This window comes from Nansenia antarctica (assembly GCF_963989245.1).
Source record: "Nansenia antarctica genome assembly, chromosome: 2".
NCBI lineage: Eukaryota > Metazoa > Chordata > Actinopteri > Argentiniformes > Microstomatidae > Nansenia > Nansenia antarctica.
The window spans coordinates 69,374,456-69,392,653 of NC_137675.1; the positions used below are offsets into that span (position 1 = coordinate 69,374,456).

Sequence of the window (18,198 nt, forward strand, 5' to 3'; positions counted from 1 at the left end):
AATGTATGCTTACATTTACAAACACTCCGAGGGTGGTTCACAGCAATGTTAAGGCAATCTTTATGTTGCCTTCTGTAATGCTCGTCACTGTTGACTGCCCTTGTGCTTTTTTGTCAGTCCTGTCCAGAATGACCTTGCTTCAGGTCCGTCCACTATACAGCTCCACCACAACTCCGTCATGAGCTGCCCAGTCTCTGTGGGATTCTTTAGTCTCTGTCTATTTCTTCCTCTCCCCTCCATCATCTCTCTCTTCCTCCATACCACTGTCGCTCTCTCTCTCGCTCTCTCTCTGTTCACCTCTCTCTTCCACCATGTCCTCTAATATTTCCACGTGGAAGTGAGTGCCGCCACCCTCTCGTTCTCTCAGTTTCAGATTGAGTGCATGATTATGGGACCAAGAGAGCCTCCCCAGCCTCCCCCCCTCATTACTTTGGAGTGTCTCTCCCCCCCCACCTACCACTGGTTCTTAGCTCCACAATACACATGGTTCCCTTTGATTACCATATCATCTCTCGATGCGAGATGTGCCTCAGGCCTGTAGCAATGCAGTGCATCGCCTGTGCCTTTAAGAGAGAGAGAGAGAGAGAGAGAGAGAGAGAGAGGGGTGTGCAATGGAGAGAAAAGAGAGAGAGAGAGAGAGAGAGAGAGAGAGAGAGAGAGAGAGAGAGAGAGCGAGAGAGCACATTAATCTATCATCAGCTAATTTTTGGTTCACTCTTAGCTGTGTGCTGAGCATCTCTGCACGGGCACACACATTTTCTTTAGGTGCTTAGTGCTATGAGCACGCCTCTCTCTCACACACACTCACACTCTCCCTCTCTCTCTCCTACACACACACACACACACACACACACACACACACACACTCTCTCACACTCACAGTGCTGTCAGAGCGCGGCTGCTGGACCACAGCCATCTCGCGAAGGAGGATCCAAGAGAGCGAGAGAAAGACAGAGAGAGAGAGAGAGAGACAAAGGGAAGGAGGACGGAAGAAGGAGAGGAGCGAATAGGAAGCAGGACAGCCCGAGGAAGGAGAGACTAAACGCTGGTGTGAAAAGAGAACGCGAGGGACAGGAGGGAGGAGAAAAAAAAGAGGAGGAACAGGAAGCTCGATCACACTCAGCTCCAGCGGTCCGTGTCGCAGCATGGGCAATGCACCATCCCAAGGCATGTCAACCCTATCTTCATGCATACTTATGTAGCAGGTATTTTTTTTTTTTGCGCGCGTTTTGTTTTCCAACCTGCTGGCTGTCCTATCAGATTCTCTAATGATAAGGAATTACGCGTGGGGGGGGGGGGGGGGGCGCTTGAGATAAGGCGTCGCTTGAACGAGACCCAGATTGAATTGGGGGAGAAGGGTGGCTGGGGAAAGGCAGAGGGAAGATGGGGATGTGGGGGAGAGATGATAGGCGTGGATGCTGGAGGGATGGGGTGGAGGTGTGCATGCACGGGAGAGCAGGGAAATGGGAGGAGGCTCGTGTAGAGCTGAGGGACTAGATCTGTCTGGTGTGTGTTTGTGCTTGTGTGTGTGTGTGTGTGTGTGTGTGTGTGTGTGTGTGTGTGTGTGTGTGCGCGTGTGCGTGTGTATGTGTGAGTGTGTGTGTGTGTATAATGGATGTGAGGCGAACAGAAGGTGGAAATACCGGTGTGTGAGGACGTGTTGGTGACAACAGCTGCAGCTGTCAGCCGCATGGGAAACCGCGGGGAACTGAAGCGTTCCAAGGAGTGTGTGTTTGTGTGTGTGTGTGTGTGTGTGTGTGTGTGTGTGTGTGTGAGAGAGAGCGCGTGTGATCGAGAGGAGGAGATTGAAATGAACGGCAGGGTGGGGAGATGGATTTCTGGAGACTGTCACGCACCCGCAGTGTGTGTGCTGTATGTGTGTGTGGAAGGGACGGGGGATGGTGCTGTGATGAAGCAGATGGGTTAGCGCTGCTGCCTGCTGCTTGTGCTTTGATGATCTGTATCTATCTATCTATCTATCTATCTATCTATCTATCTATCTATCTATCTATCTATCTATCTATCTATCTCTTTCTGTCTCCTCTTCTGCTTCTAAACTGAAGCAGGCAGTGCACAGGTTGGGAATATTCCTTGTTCAATCACACAGGCACGGGGAGCACAGAGTGCTCACACACCCTAGAGGTGTGTAGAGGTGAAACACACAGCTGAGGCTCTGCTGAGAATAGAGGGGGAGAGGCAGAGCCATTCTTAAAGAGAGAAGGAGAGGAGTGAGATAAAGTGAGAGTGGTGGGGGAGGGGGTGGGGGGGGAGCTCCAGGCATGGTACAGCACTCCCAGGATGGATAGGCCTCTTTGATAAGCAAGAAAAGGAGGGAGACGTTATAGAGAAACAGAGGGAGAGAAAAGATGGGAAGAGGAGGGAGGAGATGGCTGACACTCATGGTGTTTGCACACTCTACAGAAAGGGAGGGATGGAGCTTGGGGAATTCTGCTATCTTTCTTTCCATCCCCCTTTATTTCCACCTCTCTTCCTCAGCCCTCATTCGCCCACCACCACCCAGGGACAGTCTGGTTGCTAGTGGGGAAAACCCACCAGAGACAGAGGAGAGACAGATGATATCAAAGAGAGGGAGAAAGCTTTAAACGAAGCAACCAGAGAACTAAAGAGGGAGAAATAGAGAGATGGGAAGGTAAGGTGAATGGTTCAGGGAAACTTGGGTCAAGAAGAGTTGGCAAAAACTGAGTTGATGGTGGATGACATTGAATTAATATTGCAGACACACAGAGGAGAGATGGTGTGGCGTAGAATGAATGAGATTATGTTCACACTGAGGTCACATTTACTCAAGTCTCATCATTTACTCAGACAGAAAATATTACTCCAAGGCCTCTAGGGTGAGGATGACATCAATGAGATTCAGGATATGAAAAACACGCACACACACACGCACGCACGCACGCACGCACGCACGCACGCACGCACGCACGCACGCACGCACGCACGCACGCACACACACACACACACACACACACACACACACACCAGTGTCACATAATAGTATTGCATCTGAAACCAAATGTGTCTGGTGAGTTTCTGACTCTTGAGTTTCTAATTCTTTGTTTGTCCTTGGGATTCTGTCTGCTGAGTCTGGTTTTTGGAGGGATTGTAATGGATTAGTAGGTTGGATAGCTGAGCCACTGGCGTCTTTCCTCTCAAAGCACAGCGACTTTAATGATCATCCAGACTAAGTGGGTTCCTGTCCAGCCCTCCACAGCACCACCATGGCAGACTGTCTGTCAGTGCTAGAGAAACCTACGTTAATACCTTCATTTCTGAATTTCTCTCAATGTATCCAAAGACATCTGGAGAAAACCTCATAAGGCTTGGACTGTGAGTGCAACACAGAGAAGCATGCATTGAGAATAAATATCTTTATTTGAGGTATTGCATAATTCTGCCTTTTTCCAGCTATGATACATTCAGTCCAATATGGCCCGTTTGGCTCTACCACCGACAGAACAGGCAGGGGACGGCTCTGGGCCCAGTGTCTGGATGCTGAGTGAGTGTTACGAGAAGCTTGCAGTAGATAAGAGTATTACCCTACTTTTTTCTCACAGTGAATGTAAGAACTACAGGTCCTACCTTTTCTGATGTTTAACATTATGCACTAAACCATGTATAGAATAGAATAGACTATGAATAGATTAAGCACAGCCAGCCCACCAGTAAGCCTTAAAAGCCTGCTGGAGAGCCAATGCCTGCACTAATGTTTCCATTGTGCAGTGATAGCAGATCATGGCAGCTTTGTGCTTACTGGATATGTTTACAGTATGTTGTGGTTGGTTTCAACATGATGTGTGTGTGTGTGTGTGTGTGTGTGTGTGTGTGTGTGTGTGTGTGTGTGTGTGTGCGTGTGTGTGCGTGTGTGTGTGTGTGTGTGTTCACTGAGTCACCCCAGTGAGCTGGAGCTGGAGTCATGTCATAGACATAGGGAGACATAGGGTGACTGGCGGGTGGTGGGATAACATACAGGATAACACACTTACATTTGTAATAGTGGAGAAAGATGTGTGTTGGTGTTTTAGCTTCATCTCTAATGCAGCAGCATCTAAAAGAAGCATTTAGAATAGTTAGAGATAAAATGATACTTGTGAAGGCTCAAGTATCTTAGAATAAATGCTCTATTCTGTATTTGTTGTTCTCTTGTCTGTATTGGAAGAGACACCTTAGTGAATCAAGGAAATAAAGTAGTGAAGAAATATTCTATATATATATACTTGAATTCAAGCAGCAAGTTCATTTGAAATAACAGTATCAGATAAGATAACGGATAGATACATAGTATTTTTTTGTTCACTATACTGTATATCTGTGTGTGTGTGTGTGTGTGTGTGTGTGTGTGTGTGTTTGTGTGTTTGTGTGTGTGTGTGTGTGTGTTTGTGTGTTTGTATGTGTGACACCTATTTGTCACTGTTTGCTGGGTGTGCACCTGCTTATTCCCCAGGTTTCTGTTGCACAAAGCGTATGAATGCTTCCTTGTGATTGGCTGTTGATGATGCAATGCTTTACGGTAGCATAGCTGTTTGGGCTGAGGGCATTTCTGAAGTAAACCTAAACCTGGTGGGAATAGCGTAGCCTCAATATAGGGATAGATAGATAGATAGATAGATAGATAGACAGATAGACAGACAGATAGATAGATAGATAGCGTAGCAAAACCAGCTTAGCGAAACATTAACAACACACATACACACGAAAGCAATGGACCTTGGGACAAACTGCAAATGCACCAGCCCATGTGACAGTCATGCACAGGAGTCCATCCCCCAACCAAACAGGCATGTGGTTCCTTATGGAAGGATCAGTTCTTACTGTGTCCTTGTCACTGTGTGTGTGTGTGTGTGTGTGTGTGTGTGTGTGTCTGTGTGTCCTTGTCACTGTGTGTGTGTGTCTGTGTGTGTCTGTGTGTGTGTGTGTGTGTGTGTGTCCTTGTCACTGTGTGTGTGTGTCTGTGTGTGTGTGTATGTGTGTGTGTTTGTGTGCATGCCCGTGTGTATGCGTGTATGTGTGAGGTGTGTGATGGTGCTCACTCCCTCTCTGTCAGCAGATGGTCCATACAGGTTCTCTGCATATGCATATGGGCTTTATCACTGTGGGAGAAGACTGATGACTATGCGCTTCAACCGAGCCAAATTATTCTCACAGAAATCGATCACTACAGTGTTAGGACAGCCTTCATCTCTCCCTATTCTCCCTCTTTTTAAAAGGCAGGGATTTCCGAAATATGTGCCGTTGAACCAATCGCAAATCCCTTTTCCCCTCACTTGGTGTTTGTGAGTGGATGACTTCAATGTGAATAGCTTGCATCATGAATCGGTCACAGTTGCACTACTAAGCATTGAAGGTCATTAATGATTCAAGGGTTTAAATATTACATGCATTTATCAGAGGTCTCTGTTTCCATGTCAAGATCAGTACAGGGTTGTTTTTAATATCGATTAAAAAAAAAGTCGAATATTCAAAGAAATATGACCGTAGTACATTTAAATTGATGTATATCGTTTTTGGGCTAAGCTGTAACTGTGTTTACAGATAATGTAGGAATAATATCTCTCGTTCCACCATTGAAATTAGCTATAATGGAATACATGAGGCCTGAACGCAATCACTTCTGATGATGTGATGTGACCTTTTCACTTGTGCCAAGCTGTCAAAGGCTATGAGCAACTGCTGACAAAATAACATTCATTTATTTGACAGAAGATATTAGCATACTTTATCTGCCAGAAATGAAATGAATGCTCCGTGAGTCAGCCAGTCTCTCTCTCTCTCCCTTTTTCTCCATCTCTCTCTCTCTCTCTCTCTCTCTCTCTCTCTCTCTCTCTCTCATTGTCTCTCTCACTCTCTAACTCTCTAACTCTCTCTTTTCTCACTGCTGTGTAAATTGTCCTGCATCTGTTGAGCACTTGTCTTCCTCTTTTGTTAGAGTTATGTGTAACACATTTGACTCAGCCCACCAGATCTACATACCTATCCTCTAATAGTGTTGCTCACCATAGAGCGAGAGTCGCTCTGTGCTTGGTTGGTCTGGTCTGGACAGCATGTTCCATTACAGTGTTGTGGTATAGGAGGAACAGCCTATGGGAAATCAGAAACTGCCTCAGGGCATTATGCAGATTTAAAATGCCTGTTGGGAGTGGTATGATTCCATGTGGATTATTTTTACCCATATCTTTATCTTGTTACTGATAGCAGACATTTAGTAATCAGTCTGTGCTAAAGAGGATGGTAGAATGGGATATGTCCAATCCTGCCTGCGCTCTCCTGTTGTCTGCATGGTGATTGGCCACTCTCTGTCACCACGGAGACAGTGTTGAGTGGCGTAAGAGGTGCAGACGTGGCGCTTTGGTAATCACATGACGGCTGTGGTCCTCTGTAATGTGCTCTGTACTGTCTGTTGCTCTCTTTTTCTTTTCCCTAAAATATGATATAATATATAATTCTATAATATAATTAGATAATTCTGTTCAACAGTCTGATATATATTGCCGTGTACAGGTGTGTGTGTGTGTGTGTGTGTGTGTGTGTGTGTGTGTGTGTGTGTGTGTGTGTGTGTGTGTGTGGTCTCCATCAGAGACAGACATTTAAAAACAAAAAGTCCCTTTCAATCGATATGACAAAGTGCGACAACCAATCTTTGTAATTTCCATCTCCAACAGCCTCACTCACTCTCTCTTGCCAAACCCCAACACTCCCCCCCTCTCTTTCTCTCTCTCTCTCTCTCTCTCTCTCTCTCTCTCACACTCTCATCCCTTTGCTTTTCTTAAATAACCTAATCAGCCTTACCTGTTGTGTTGTAGTGACTGAAATAGAAGCACACTATAGAAATGTGTAAGAAATGGGTCATAGCAATTCATACGAATGCATCTGGTCCTACCCCAGCATAGGGCAGGGTGGGGTAAAATTGGGAGATGGTTAGTTGAGGTGAGTGCTGTCATATGTTCATCCCTGTTAGCTTGTGTCTTTATCTTCAGGGATTGGCTAGCTCGAAATTCACTATGAAATATTTAGGGTTAGGGTTAACACCAGCTGCATGTTTATGGCGGTCCAAATAAGTTGAGATGAATCACAGAGGATGTGGATAGCCTAATACGATACTAGCCACTGACTCTTTTTTTATAGCTGGAAAAGGCTGGTCCTGAACGTTCCCTGTCGGGGTCGAATGTGTTGTTACTACACATCCCTAGGAAGTAGGGGTGGGCATCGACGATCGATAATTGATCGATAATTGATCGATAAGGATCTTGGTCGATCACAAAATAAAACATTTGGTCGATCACAATTTATTTTTTATTTTTTATTTTTTTTGTGATCGACCAAATGTTTTATTTTGTGATCGACCAAGATCCTTATCGATCAATTATCGATCGTCGATGCCCACCCCTACTAGGAAGTACGAGTGCAGGGGGAAGTCGTCATAAACCGTTGCAGTCCTGAGACTAAACATGTTCCATCAAAGCAGAAATGTTTATTCTAATGTTCATCAAGAAGGAAATGGGAAACCTTTGAAAAGAAACAATCACTCCCAAAAATCTCCAAAAGAGAGAGAGAGAGAGAGATAGAAAGAGGGAGCCAGCTACAGTAGGCACCGATAAGGTGTTGGTGGTGGAAGCTGGAGGAAATGATAATGAGCCTCGTCCTTCTCCCTCAGTTTGACAGACCACCACCTCCCTCCGTTCTTCTCCCATCACTTCTGCTTTCATTACCACAAAATGAAAGAGAGATGGTTGGCCCAGAATACAAAGCAGCCAGGACAGGCCCTGATAATTTGAGAGGACAAGCTTCCTTCTGCTGCCAACCTGCCAGATCTCCCTTCCTCTCTCTCTTCCTCTCCTACCACCCCCGCCCCCCCCCCCCCCCCCCCTCTCGCCCTCCTTCCTCCCAGGCTAAATGCTGACGTATTAACTGTAAACAGATTTATCAGTTTGCAAATTGCCTGGCAGTATCATCCTGAACTCTCAGCACTGCCTTCCAAATTTTTGTTAAATAATCCCTAGACCTCCATCCGCATGTACTACTAGTTGTATAGCATATCTCTATCTGACGCACACATTCTGCATCACTGAAATTGAACCTCTGCTGGTCTGTGTATCTGTTTGTTTTTGAATGTGTGGTCGAATTTGTGATATTGTCTGTGTGCGTGTGTGTGCGCGTGTGTGCGCGTGTGTGCGTGTGCGTGTGTGTGCGTGTGTGTGTGCGTGTGTGTGTGCGTGTGTGTGTGCGTGTGTGCGTGTGTGCGTGCATGTGTGTGTGTGAGAGCAAAAAGTGTGTTTATGCTAATGTAGGTTGTACCTCCTCATGTGCACATACGTCTCTGCTGGACAGATGTCTGTGCAGTGCTGTAACCTTGTAGCTCACAAAACACAATGTTAACAGACACCACAGAGAGTTAAGATTACCGGCACTGGTACACACTACGACTGGCTCATTTATTTATTTTTTAAATGTTCCTGCTAGGAAGTCATCAAGTAGATTCCAAGTAATACATGTATCAGTTCTAACCAGCACCATTTGCTTATTTATGAACTCATTGACATTACTTACTTTACTTTTTAACACGGATTATGACTCATAACAGTGGCTGCAAGTTATTTAATTCGTCATTAATGTCGCAATGCGAATTACATGGATGCCCTAGCAGTGCCATAGAATTAAGATAGAGAGATCTGTGTGAAAAGGTCAGGTCTTGGCTGCTTCCTCTCCCTCTCCCTGCCTCTCATGGTAGGGAAGCGAGAGAGGCTTTGTTTCTTCTGATCGATAAACTAGGTGGCATCCATCTCCTATGCCTCCTCAGCCTAAGCACTAATGGGAAACAGAGGGCTATAACACAGCAGAAGCCATTAGCTGTTTAGCCCACTAATCACAGGCAACAAAGATACACGTCCAGATTTGGGCCATGGCTACTGTGGGACATCGTCCTCTCGTGAGGTCTTGGCAGAATCTTCTGACAATCTTGGTGTCTCTAATTGGGTATTTGTGCATTAAACATCGCCTCGGTGCGTCGCATATTCGTCTCAGGGAGAAAACTGACGGTATTCAACGGGCTCTGCAGCAGAAACTCACCCCTCAGATCATCGTTGTGTTCAGATTAGAGAAGGAGAGAGTGAGTGTGACAGGGGAATACCTACCTGGTGAAGGAAAGAATGCGTGGGGCTGTTGTCTGGAGTGAGAGGAAAGCAGAGGTATTGGAAGTGTTCATGAGAATGGGTCGGCAAGTGTGTACGAGTGAGACGGAGAGACGAAGAGAGAGGTAGATACATGGATATACAGTGGAAGAGACAACTGAGTGTATGTATTTGTGTATATCATTGGTAGCTAGCGCTTGTTAGAGAGAGGCTGACTGGATGATTTCCAGCGCTGGTTTTTGCACAGAGAGAGGAAGCCCCGTGAAGTTTGACCTTGATCAGTAACAAGAGCAGAGAGAAGGGGGATATGGAGGTCCTCTCTCTGGCTAAGAGAGCGTTGAGGCTGGAGGCAACAGTGATGGTGATGGCTGTGAAACATTTTTTTTTACTGATCATAATGGACACCATTTGTACACACACACACACACACACCTTCCCTAGAGGAAACACGCACCTCGTCAGTATCAACATTCCTCCCCCCACTTATTTCCCACAGTTACTAGGAAACAAGAAACACGTAGTGTTGTTGCTGTGGTTAGGAGGCTGGATGTGCTTATGGGGGGGGGGGGGGGGGGTTGATGAGGAGAGGGGATTCAGTCAGCCCCAGTGAAATCAAGTGGTGGAACGGAACATTTGTGCTGCCTATCTCACCATGGTGTGTCATCGCCTCACTGGCATCGCTATGGCGATACTACTGCAGCCTAAACCCTTATTGGCCAATTACTGGCATTTCATAGAGAGAGACATAACACACACACTCTCACACACACACACACACACAGTCATGCTCTGTGTTTTTCTGTGTGTTGGTTTGAAGTGTCCATTTCTCTGTCAAAAACCCTTGAGCACCTGACACCAAAACTCTCCCTATTTCTGGAACGCCAATTACGTCCACTTTCTCAGCTTACCCGGTCGTCTGGAGTCGGAAGAAACTGCTCAGCTTGTTCCGCATGCACTCCCCATCCCTGTAGCAACACATCAAACACTTGATCCCCCAACACCTGTTTGGAAAATATACTGGAGCAGCCCTGACCTGATGACCCTTGTCTCTTTGCTATTGAGAACCTGTGTGTGTGTGTGTGTGTGTGCGCGTGTATGCGTTTGTGTGTCTGTGTGTGTGTGTGGGTCGAGGTACACAGGGTTGTGTTTACTGCTGATTGTACCATTGTCTTCAGCTCTGCAGTGTGGTTAAGCGGGCGCGCCGGTGAGGCTCCCCGTGGCTGCTCTGTTGGGATTGGCAGGTGTGCTGCTGTTTATCCAGGGGGGTGGGGCTGTTTGTCTAACCCCCAACCCCACTGCCTGCTGTATCGCCGACTGGGGTGCCAATGCCAATCGATTGGCATTACAGGAAAAAGGACGACTCAACCTTCTAGCCGGCTGCGTCCTTCCCTCCTGTGGACAGAGAACAATGGCTGCAGTGCTGTAATGACAGGCTCCCAGTGTTGGCAGAGTGGCATATCGACCCTCGCTACCCGCTCTCTCCTCCCACTGCAAAAACAGATGCTCCAGAGATGGAGACGCGTATGCAGATGGATCACTCCTTGTCATTCAAGCCTCTATTGTGTTACTCGTATTGATTTTAATGTCATCATGCTATTTCTGGGAATTGCAATAAGACAAGAGATCAGGAGATCAGGAAGGATGAGGGGTATGGTTTGTGAAGACCTTGTCTGACCCCTCGCTGTTCCCACCATCCATTCTCCCTTCCTCAGTGTCTCTCCCACAAGCCCACCCAGATTGCTCTCCAGATGCTTTTTTCCCAAGCCTACTCATACCTCACCTCTGTCCACATAAAGCAGGTAAAGTGTGTGTGTGTGTGTCAGCTGATAACAGAGTAAATCACTCATTATTTCCCCACACAAGACTGCTGACACACCGACCCAGGAATGGAGCTTCAAATATTCATACAGCATCAGAATTATTGATGCAGCTTGAGCTCCCCGGGGAACGCTTTGTATTTTACGGCTTTCATTAAAAAACATTCAGCTTCTCCGCCTCGGAAAATGCCAGGGAAAAGGTTCCTCGCGTCGGTCGCTGTGGACCTCTCCTTATTGATTTATGTATTCCCCGATGCTGCCTTTACATTTTTTTAAAAATGCTTATTTTTTTTGTTTTGGGGTAGCCTTTCCCCCTTCTGTTGTTCTATAAATGCAGCTTGAGAACAGTAGAACAATGTTATGGTAGGTGTTAGGACGTGGGGAGAACTCAGAGGCTCTCATTAGCAGTGATCATTTTGGTCTCACCCTTCTTCCACCATGTTAACACAAACGCACACAACCGTCTTAGAGGAACAAACACACTCACACGGCAGTTACACAGTCAGGCAAAGACATGCAAACATACTTAGCGTCTCCCATGGTCTTCACAAATGATTTTTTACTTGCTATTGTATGTTAGGGCTTTCTTGTTTGTCATTGGAAGGTGGTCGAATACATTACTGTATATGAGGAAATTTTTGTGGGAAAAAGTCTGTTTGATCACAATCATAATTAAAGATGGCAATGAAGTGAGAAGGACAAACAAACACACACATGCATGCACACACACACACACACAGTGAAACATAATTTAAGGTCGATCCTTGCATTAGTCGGTCTCGGTGCATTGTTCTGTAAGGACATTAACCACAAACAGTTGCAGCACAGCATGCAAAATGGGCTCTGTGGAAAAGTGGTTGTACCCCACACTGGCATGGAGGTGAGGTTGTGTGTATGCTCTGTGTGTGTCCATCTCTACCTGTATGCCACCCTCTGTGTGTGTCCTTCTCTGTGCTTGCTTGTGTCTTGTGTGTGTGCATATGCGGTTGTGTCCTCTCAGTGTGCGTGTGCGTGCATGTGTGTGCGTGTGCGTGCATGTGTGTGTGTGTGTGTGTGTGTGTGTGTGTGTGTGTCTCCTCAGCTGTCTCCTGCTGTGTTTGGTGGTAAAGGTGTGTGTGAATGATTCATAGGTAATGCTGATGAGACAAGCTCCAGATGTCTTGTAGAAAGCGAGCAGAGTCCTTCAGGAGTCAAGTCAGTCCACAGGGACACTGGCCAGCAGGGCAGAGACATCCAACATCACTGTTCTAAAGTAACTATACATATATTATACACACTATTCTATCTTTGTGGTCTAGCCTCACTCACGTACCCTCTAAACAGAACAATACAAACATAATTTGATCAAAGCTTAGAATACCTGCTGACATTTTTCATCCGTTGATTAGACTAGCAGTTTGAGCATGAACTGTCACGGACCTCATTGCGAGGTGAATGTTAAAAATGTATGACTGAGCAAATGGATGTTTTGCTTAGTAAGAGTATTTGATTCAGTTATGTCTTGAGGGCAATATCTGTGAGAAAGTTGGCAGGATGTACGTTCCAATGGATTACACAGGGGAATGTTGGACATTCCTGTACCAGATCTTGATGAAGAGGAAATCAATAAGTCGATACGTTTTTTTACGTACACACGTATGTACACACACACACACACACACACACGTACACACATACACATATACACACAGAGTACACACAAACTGAGTTGAACGCATGATGAAACTTTATGCATGAAAAAATTAGAGCAGTGTGAATAATTCTGAGATCAGATTGAAACAGATACATCTGCAGGCTCTAGAAAAGAGAGGCTGCATCTGAGAGAGGGAGAGAAAGAAGGGAGGGAGAGAAAGCCAGAACATTGTGTCTCATTGCTCTCTCCATTTTGCCCTGCTCTCCTCCCTTCCCTTTCCTTCCCTTATTTCATCCGTAAAGGGGTTGAAGCTCCGTAGGACCACTACGTGTTGAACACCCACAGCGCAATCACTCTGAGCCCTTACCCAAAATGGTGCATTTTCAACTCATGACTTCACATTCAAAACATAATTGCTGCCTTTCTCATTGATTCGCAAAAAGAGCAGACTTTAAATGAACGCACTTCAAGTATTATGAGTCTTTGTCAGTTATTTAAGTTATTTTTCAATTATTATTATAAATGATATCATTGATGATGTTGAAGGTCATCAGCTGTCATTTCACACTCTCACTCTTACCGGCTGTGTATCTGAATCACACCAATAAACTGGTCATAAATCAAATCAAATCACATAACATTTTAATTGTATAGCGCATTTCTCACAAAATGTGACCCAATGCGCTTCACAAAGAGCAAAGAAGATAAAGCAACAACTAAGATGAACATTTAAAAGGAGAGATTGAATACGTAGGTTTTGAGGTCTCGCTTAAATGTTTCCAGAGTTTTGGACAATCTCAGGCTCTCCGGTAGGGTGTTTACACATTATGAAAACCTGCACGCAATTTGATTCAAGGCTGCATTTGTTTCTTTATTCAAGTGGTATGCTTCCCTTAGACTGGCTTGAGGAAGAGCAATTTGATAAATCAGGGTGAGACATCTGTACTTCCATTCCAAATCTAAAATGTTTTAATTATTATTTATTCCTCATCTTTATGCCCTTTAGTGGAAACATATTCAGCCCTCTCATTGGGCCAGGGGCTCAGGCATGGAATGAAGATGGCTGGCTCTCCACTGCACCTGTGCCGCATTCAATAAGGAAGTCACGTCTATGTTTCACCGCTATTATCATAATCACCATATTACGCTTCCCTCTCTGACAGATAATCACTTTAATTGGATGCAGGCAAAAAAAAAAAAAAGAGAGGCAATTTTGTGTCGTGGCGGAAGAGACGAGAAAGAAGCGCCTGGTGAAAATTGAAGGTTTGAAAAACCGCCATATCTCCTCTTGAATTGATGAAATAGGTTTTAGGGGTTATGTTTGTGTGTGTGTGTGTGTGTGTGTGTGTGTGTGTGTGTGTGTGTGTGTTTGTGTATTCTCCCTGAGGTTGAATGGAGAGTAATTGCATTGCTGTAGGCTCAGCAGTGTTGTGTGTTGGTTGGCAGCAGGTAAACAGAACAATACAGCTCTGCCCTCCACTGACTGTCGAGAGATTACAGAATGTGGAGCAGGCCTCAGCTACTTGAGTTTATTGCCTGTCACTGGACTCTGGGAGCCTAGGGTAATTCACTGCATATCATAACTTATATTCCATGAAGGAAAACATGTGTAGTATAAATCTCGCCTGATGGTCAATTCATTTCCATCATATCCAATTCATTTAAATCGTGTCAATTGCACCCTCTTTGACAGATTTAGAAGTGTTGCTGCTCAACCTTGGCATCGTGTGAAGCGAGAGAAATACAGTACGTGGTGTTCACTGCATCTGCATTATTGACCTGCAAAGTTGATTTACTTCAAGTACAACCAAGACAGATGCAGTATTGACTTGTAAACTGGGCCCAAAAGCGACAGGGCCTCTTGTCCTCCTACATGGTAATCTACCTGTCTGTAGTTGGCATCTCAGTGTGTTTTGCTCAGCCCATGGCTGTACGGTGCTGTCTCCCCCCAAAGAGCATTTGGACAGTGCTGTGACGGGGGCTATAGTTACACAGGCACACATCGCACCGCTTCATGCCTCAATTTTCAACAACTCTCTCACTGGTGGTGTCAAGTTGTTTTCAAGAAAAATTGTCCCTCAATTTTTTTTTTTTTTTTACTGGTGTTGATTTCACAAGGACATGTCCAGGCCACACAGAGGGCATTTTTAGATGTATTTGAACTGAGTTAACCCTCTGCCAGTGCCACCCAACAGTGTTGTCTGTGGTGTCCTTGTTTCCCTGTGAGTGTTCCACTTTACTTAAGCAGAAAACACTAAGTCCTGCAACCTCCTCTGCTCCCCAGTCCCCAGGCCTTTCCTGAGTGGCATTTAACATGGCAAAAAAACAGAAGAGCAGTCGATCAGGACATCTAAACAGCCGTGTGTGTGTGTCCACGTCTGTGTGCATCTGTGTGTGTGTCTCTAAATTAGGATCTCCCTTATAGGAAATGAAGACGCTTTCAGAGGTTGCTTCTTAGTCAGCAGAAGTAGACGTGACGTACTGGCAAAGCTTAGCTCAGTTTTCCCTATCCTTTAGAGTGTAAATATAGACAATGTGAATAATCTGTGCAATGTGTAGATCTACTTCAATATGTGCCTGGTGGTATCATTTACTCTTAATCATCACAGTTAAATCACATTTAGCATGAAACCATTTGATTACAATGACTAGCATCGTATGTACGGCTAGCATCGTATGTATGACTAACATCGTATGTAATACCCACTTCCTGGGCCTTGGCTTTGGTGTGTACAGTAACCTAACCCTAAAGATATGAGAGAGAGAGAGAGAGAGAGAGAGAGAGAAAAATAAATATACAGACTGACTATCTATATTTGCGAGAAAGCAACCATAGTGTTATTGAAGTGATAAAAGATTCTGTTCACTTCTGTTAATGTGACTGAGTGTGTACATATGTGTGACTGTGTGTATTTGTGCAGTAATCTGTGATATAGGAAGCCTATGTGAAGAGAGAGGGGGGGAGGGAGGGGGGGAGAGGGGGAGACAGAGGGGGAGACAGAGGGAGAGAGAGAGAGAAAGAGAGAGAGCACCTTGGGCAGACAGCTCTGCCCTGCAATCACTCTCTCATCCAAGGCAACCCTTTCATACAGCCCAGAAAAGAAGAAAGGGAGCGAGAAGGAGAGGGCGAGCATGGAGCATGAGAGAGAAAGTGGGAAGGAGAAGCGAAGTGCTTCTGCCCCCCAAAGCACTCGTCTCCATCCTGGCTGTGAATAACCATGCTGCTGAAGAGGGCAGATGTTGAGAAAATGTAGTGTGTGTGTGTGTGTGTGTGTGTGTGTGTGTGTGTGTGTGTGTGTGTGTGTGTGTGTGATCGAGTATCACTGTCGTCATACAGCATGTTTGAAAGATTCTCCTAGAGTCACCAAGTATATATATTTAAACGCAGCATCTCTCTCACACACTCTCTCTTTCATACACACATACTGTACACACAGATGCATGTCTGTCTCTCCCCACACGCACACACACACTCCACTCCCCAACTCTCTCCCTCTGTCTCTCTCTCCTCTTTCTCAAACACACACACACACACACACACACACACACACACCACACGAACACACACATGCCGTGAACTACAACTAATGTTGTAGGGGCAGGTGTGTGTGTTGGGGGGGGGGGGGGGGGTGATGGTGCAGTAGTGTGTTCCTCCCTCCCTACTCTGGACTGTGTGTGTTAACTCTGTAGAGGCTGTGGGGACTGATACACTGTCGAGGCTCCACTGCTCTGAGCTAGGTGGGTCCGGCTGGGTGGAGCAGGGCTAGCACAGAGACAAAGGTTGTGTACTGCAGGCTGGGTGGTGCCAGGGGTATGTTTGGTCCAGATTATCAGGTGTTGGTATCTGACAGGCAGGCGTTGGTGCTGGGAGGCGGGAGGCCAGCCATGGGGGGTAAGTGCAGCTATGTGGAGTCTTGCACTTGAGATTCAACCCCAAACTGTGCTTTTTAAAGGGCACCATTTTTAAATCCACAGCATTGCTTTGAAAATCTGTAGGTATACCAGGAGTTTTGCCTGAAAGGTGAACTTTCGGCTATCCGTGAAATGCCATGGGTTTTAGAAAAGCTCTTTTTTTTTTTTTTTTTTTACGGCCTTTCATCGTCCTGTATTTCCTGTGAGGTTTCTTTGTATTCTCGCTTTGTGTGGCATTTATCCTAAAACAAACGACTGACAAACTTGGTTGCCTCTTTTTAATTGTTTACTCTGGCTTTGCCAAGTCTAGTCTGAGCAAACATTTCACTGAATTCTTTCCAGTCCTTTGCCTTGTGATTATGGGTATGCATGATGTGTACGCTTTTATATTGTATGTGACTGTGTGTTTGTGTGGGTGTGTGTATGTGTATGTGTACGCATTTGTGTTTGCATTTGTGTAGGCTGAGTTTGTGTTGCTTATTTGATGTGATGCAATCATGCAGTTCCATTTTCAGAACACTTGAGTGGAGCAGAAAGGAGGAGATGGTGTGCAAAAATAGACTTCATTTGAGACGAGAGGAAATTTGATGCACAACTTCCTGTTTTCCACCCTCCAGTACGAGTGTCGATTCCTTTCAAAATGATCTCTGTCTCTCTCATTCCCACTCAAAGGCCAGGATGCTGCTGGAAGCATTGCTAATTAACAGACCACGATGCTTTGTGAATATTCAATGGACTCACCCAAGTGAATGGAGAAACCCACGGAGCCGTGTACGTGGAGTCAGATTTCTGGTCTAAAAAAAGGAACTGGTTTAATGGTGCCTGTATAAAGCTGATACGGAATGTCATCCTAAGTCATTATCATGTGTTAATGTTAATGTTATATAGTATGTTATGTTGGTGTATGTTTGGCTGAGCAAGCATTGCCCTTAATCAGATAAAGCAGTGCTTTAGCGACAGCAACCCCTAGGCCATTTACCAATAGCATCATTATCTTTAGCTTTTTTCAGATTTCAATTTCCAATCACACATTGTGTAAGAGATTAGGAAATGAATGTGAATTGGTGATCATCAGCTTGCTTGCACCGGTCTTACTCAAGATCCGTTGGAATGTTGAGCCAACACATCCTGCATACAGTACAGGGGGAATGAGGATGATAATGACTTTCTCCTCTGAGCCCACAATCAAATATTGCTAATTAATTCTGGCACTGCAGCAATCTCAATCAGAGAATTTCCCTGCTGCCAAAGCAGTGGCAGGGAGGCGACCATCAGAACAACACCTCACAATAGGCTATGTAGCTATCTGTTGTTTCAGGTTAAACATATTTCCCTAACTGGTCAGGTTAACAAGTGTTCCAGCAAGATTACAGCTTTTCTACGGTGAAGTGACAGTCATTACCATGACAAACAGCAGCATCATAACAGTAAAAAAGTACAACTTTACCAGGACCTATTTTCCATGCATCTGGAATACTTTTTCAAAGACAGCTTGGAAGAATAAACAGGCAGACGAATTACTCTATTTTTTTTTCTTCCCCGCACTATTTTTATTTAAATTTTTTGAAGAAAGCTCCGCGCTTCTCTGTCACTCTGCGGCTGAGCGACAGATGGAAAGATGAGAAGATTACACTTCCTTTGTACCCCAAAAACAAAGCGAAGAAGGCCAGAACCAAATGAAAGAGTGGTA

At 45.2% G+C, this 18,198-nt stretch overlaps 1 protein-coding gene across 1 annotated transcript in view; it reads left to right on the forward strand.

The window, feature by feature from the left end:
• Nucleotides 1–1,145: 1,145 nt before the first annotated feature.
• Nucleotides 1,146–18,198, forward strand: part of srcin1a (SRC kinase signaling inhibitor 1a) — a gene marked incomplete at both ends in the record, with an annotated part of 114,417 nt that continues 97,364 nt past the window's right edge. Inside the window, one exon of the mRNA XM_080523341.1 lies at nt 1,146–1,194. Coding sequence (XP_080379467.1) covers nt 1,146–1,194 — 49 coding nt within the window. The remainder of the gene's footprint in view (nt 1,195–18,198) is intronic.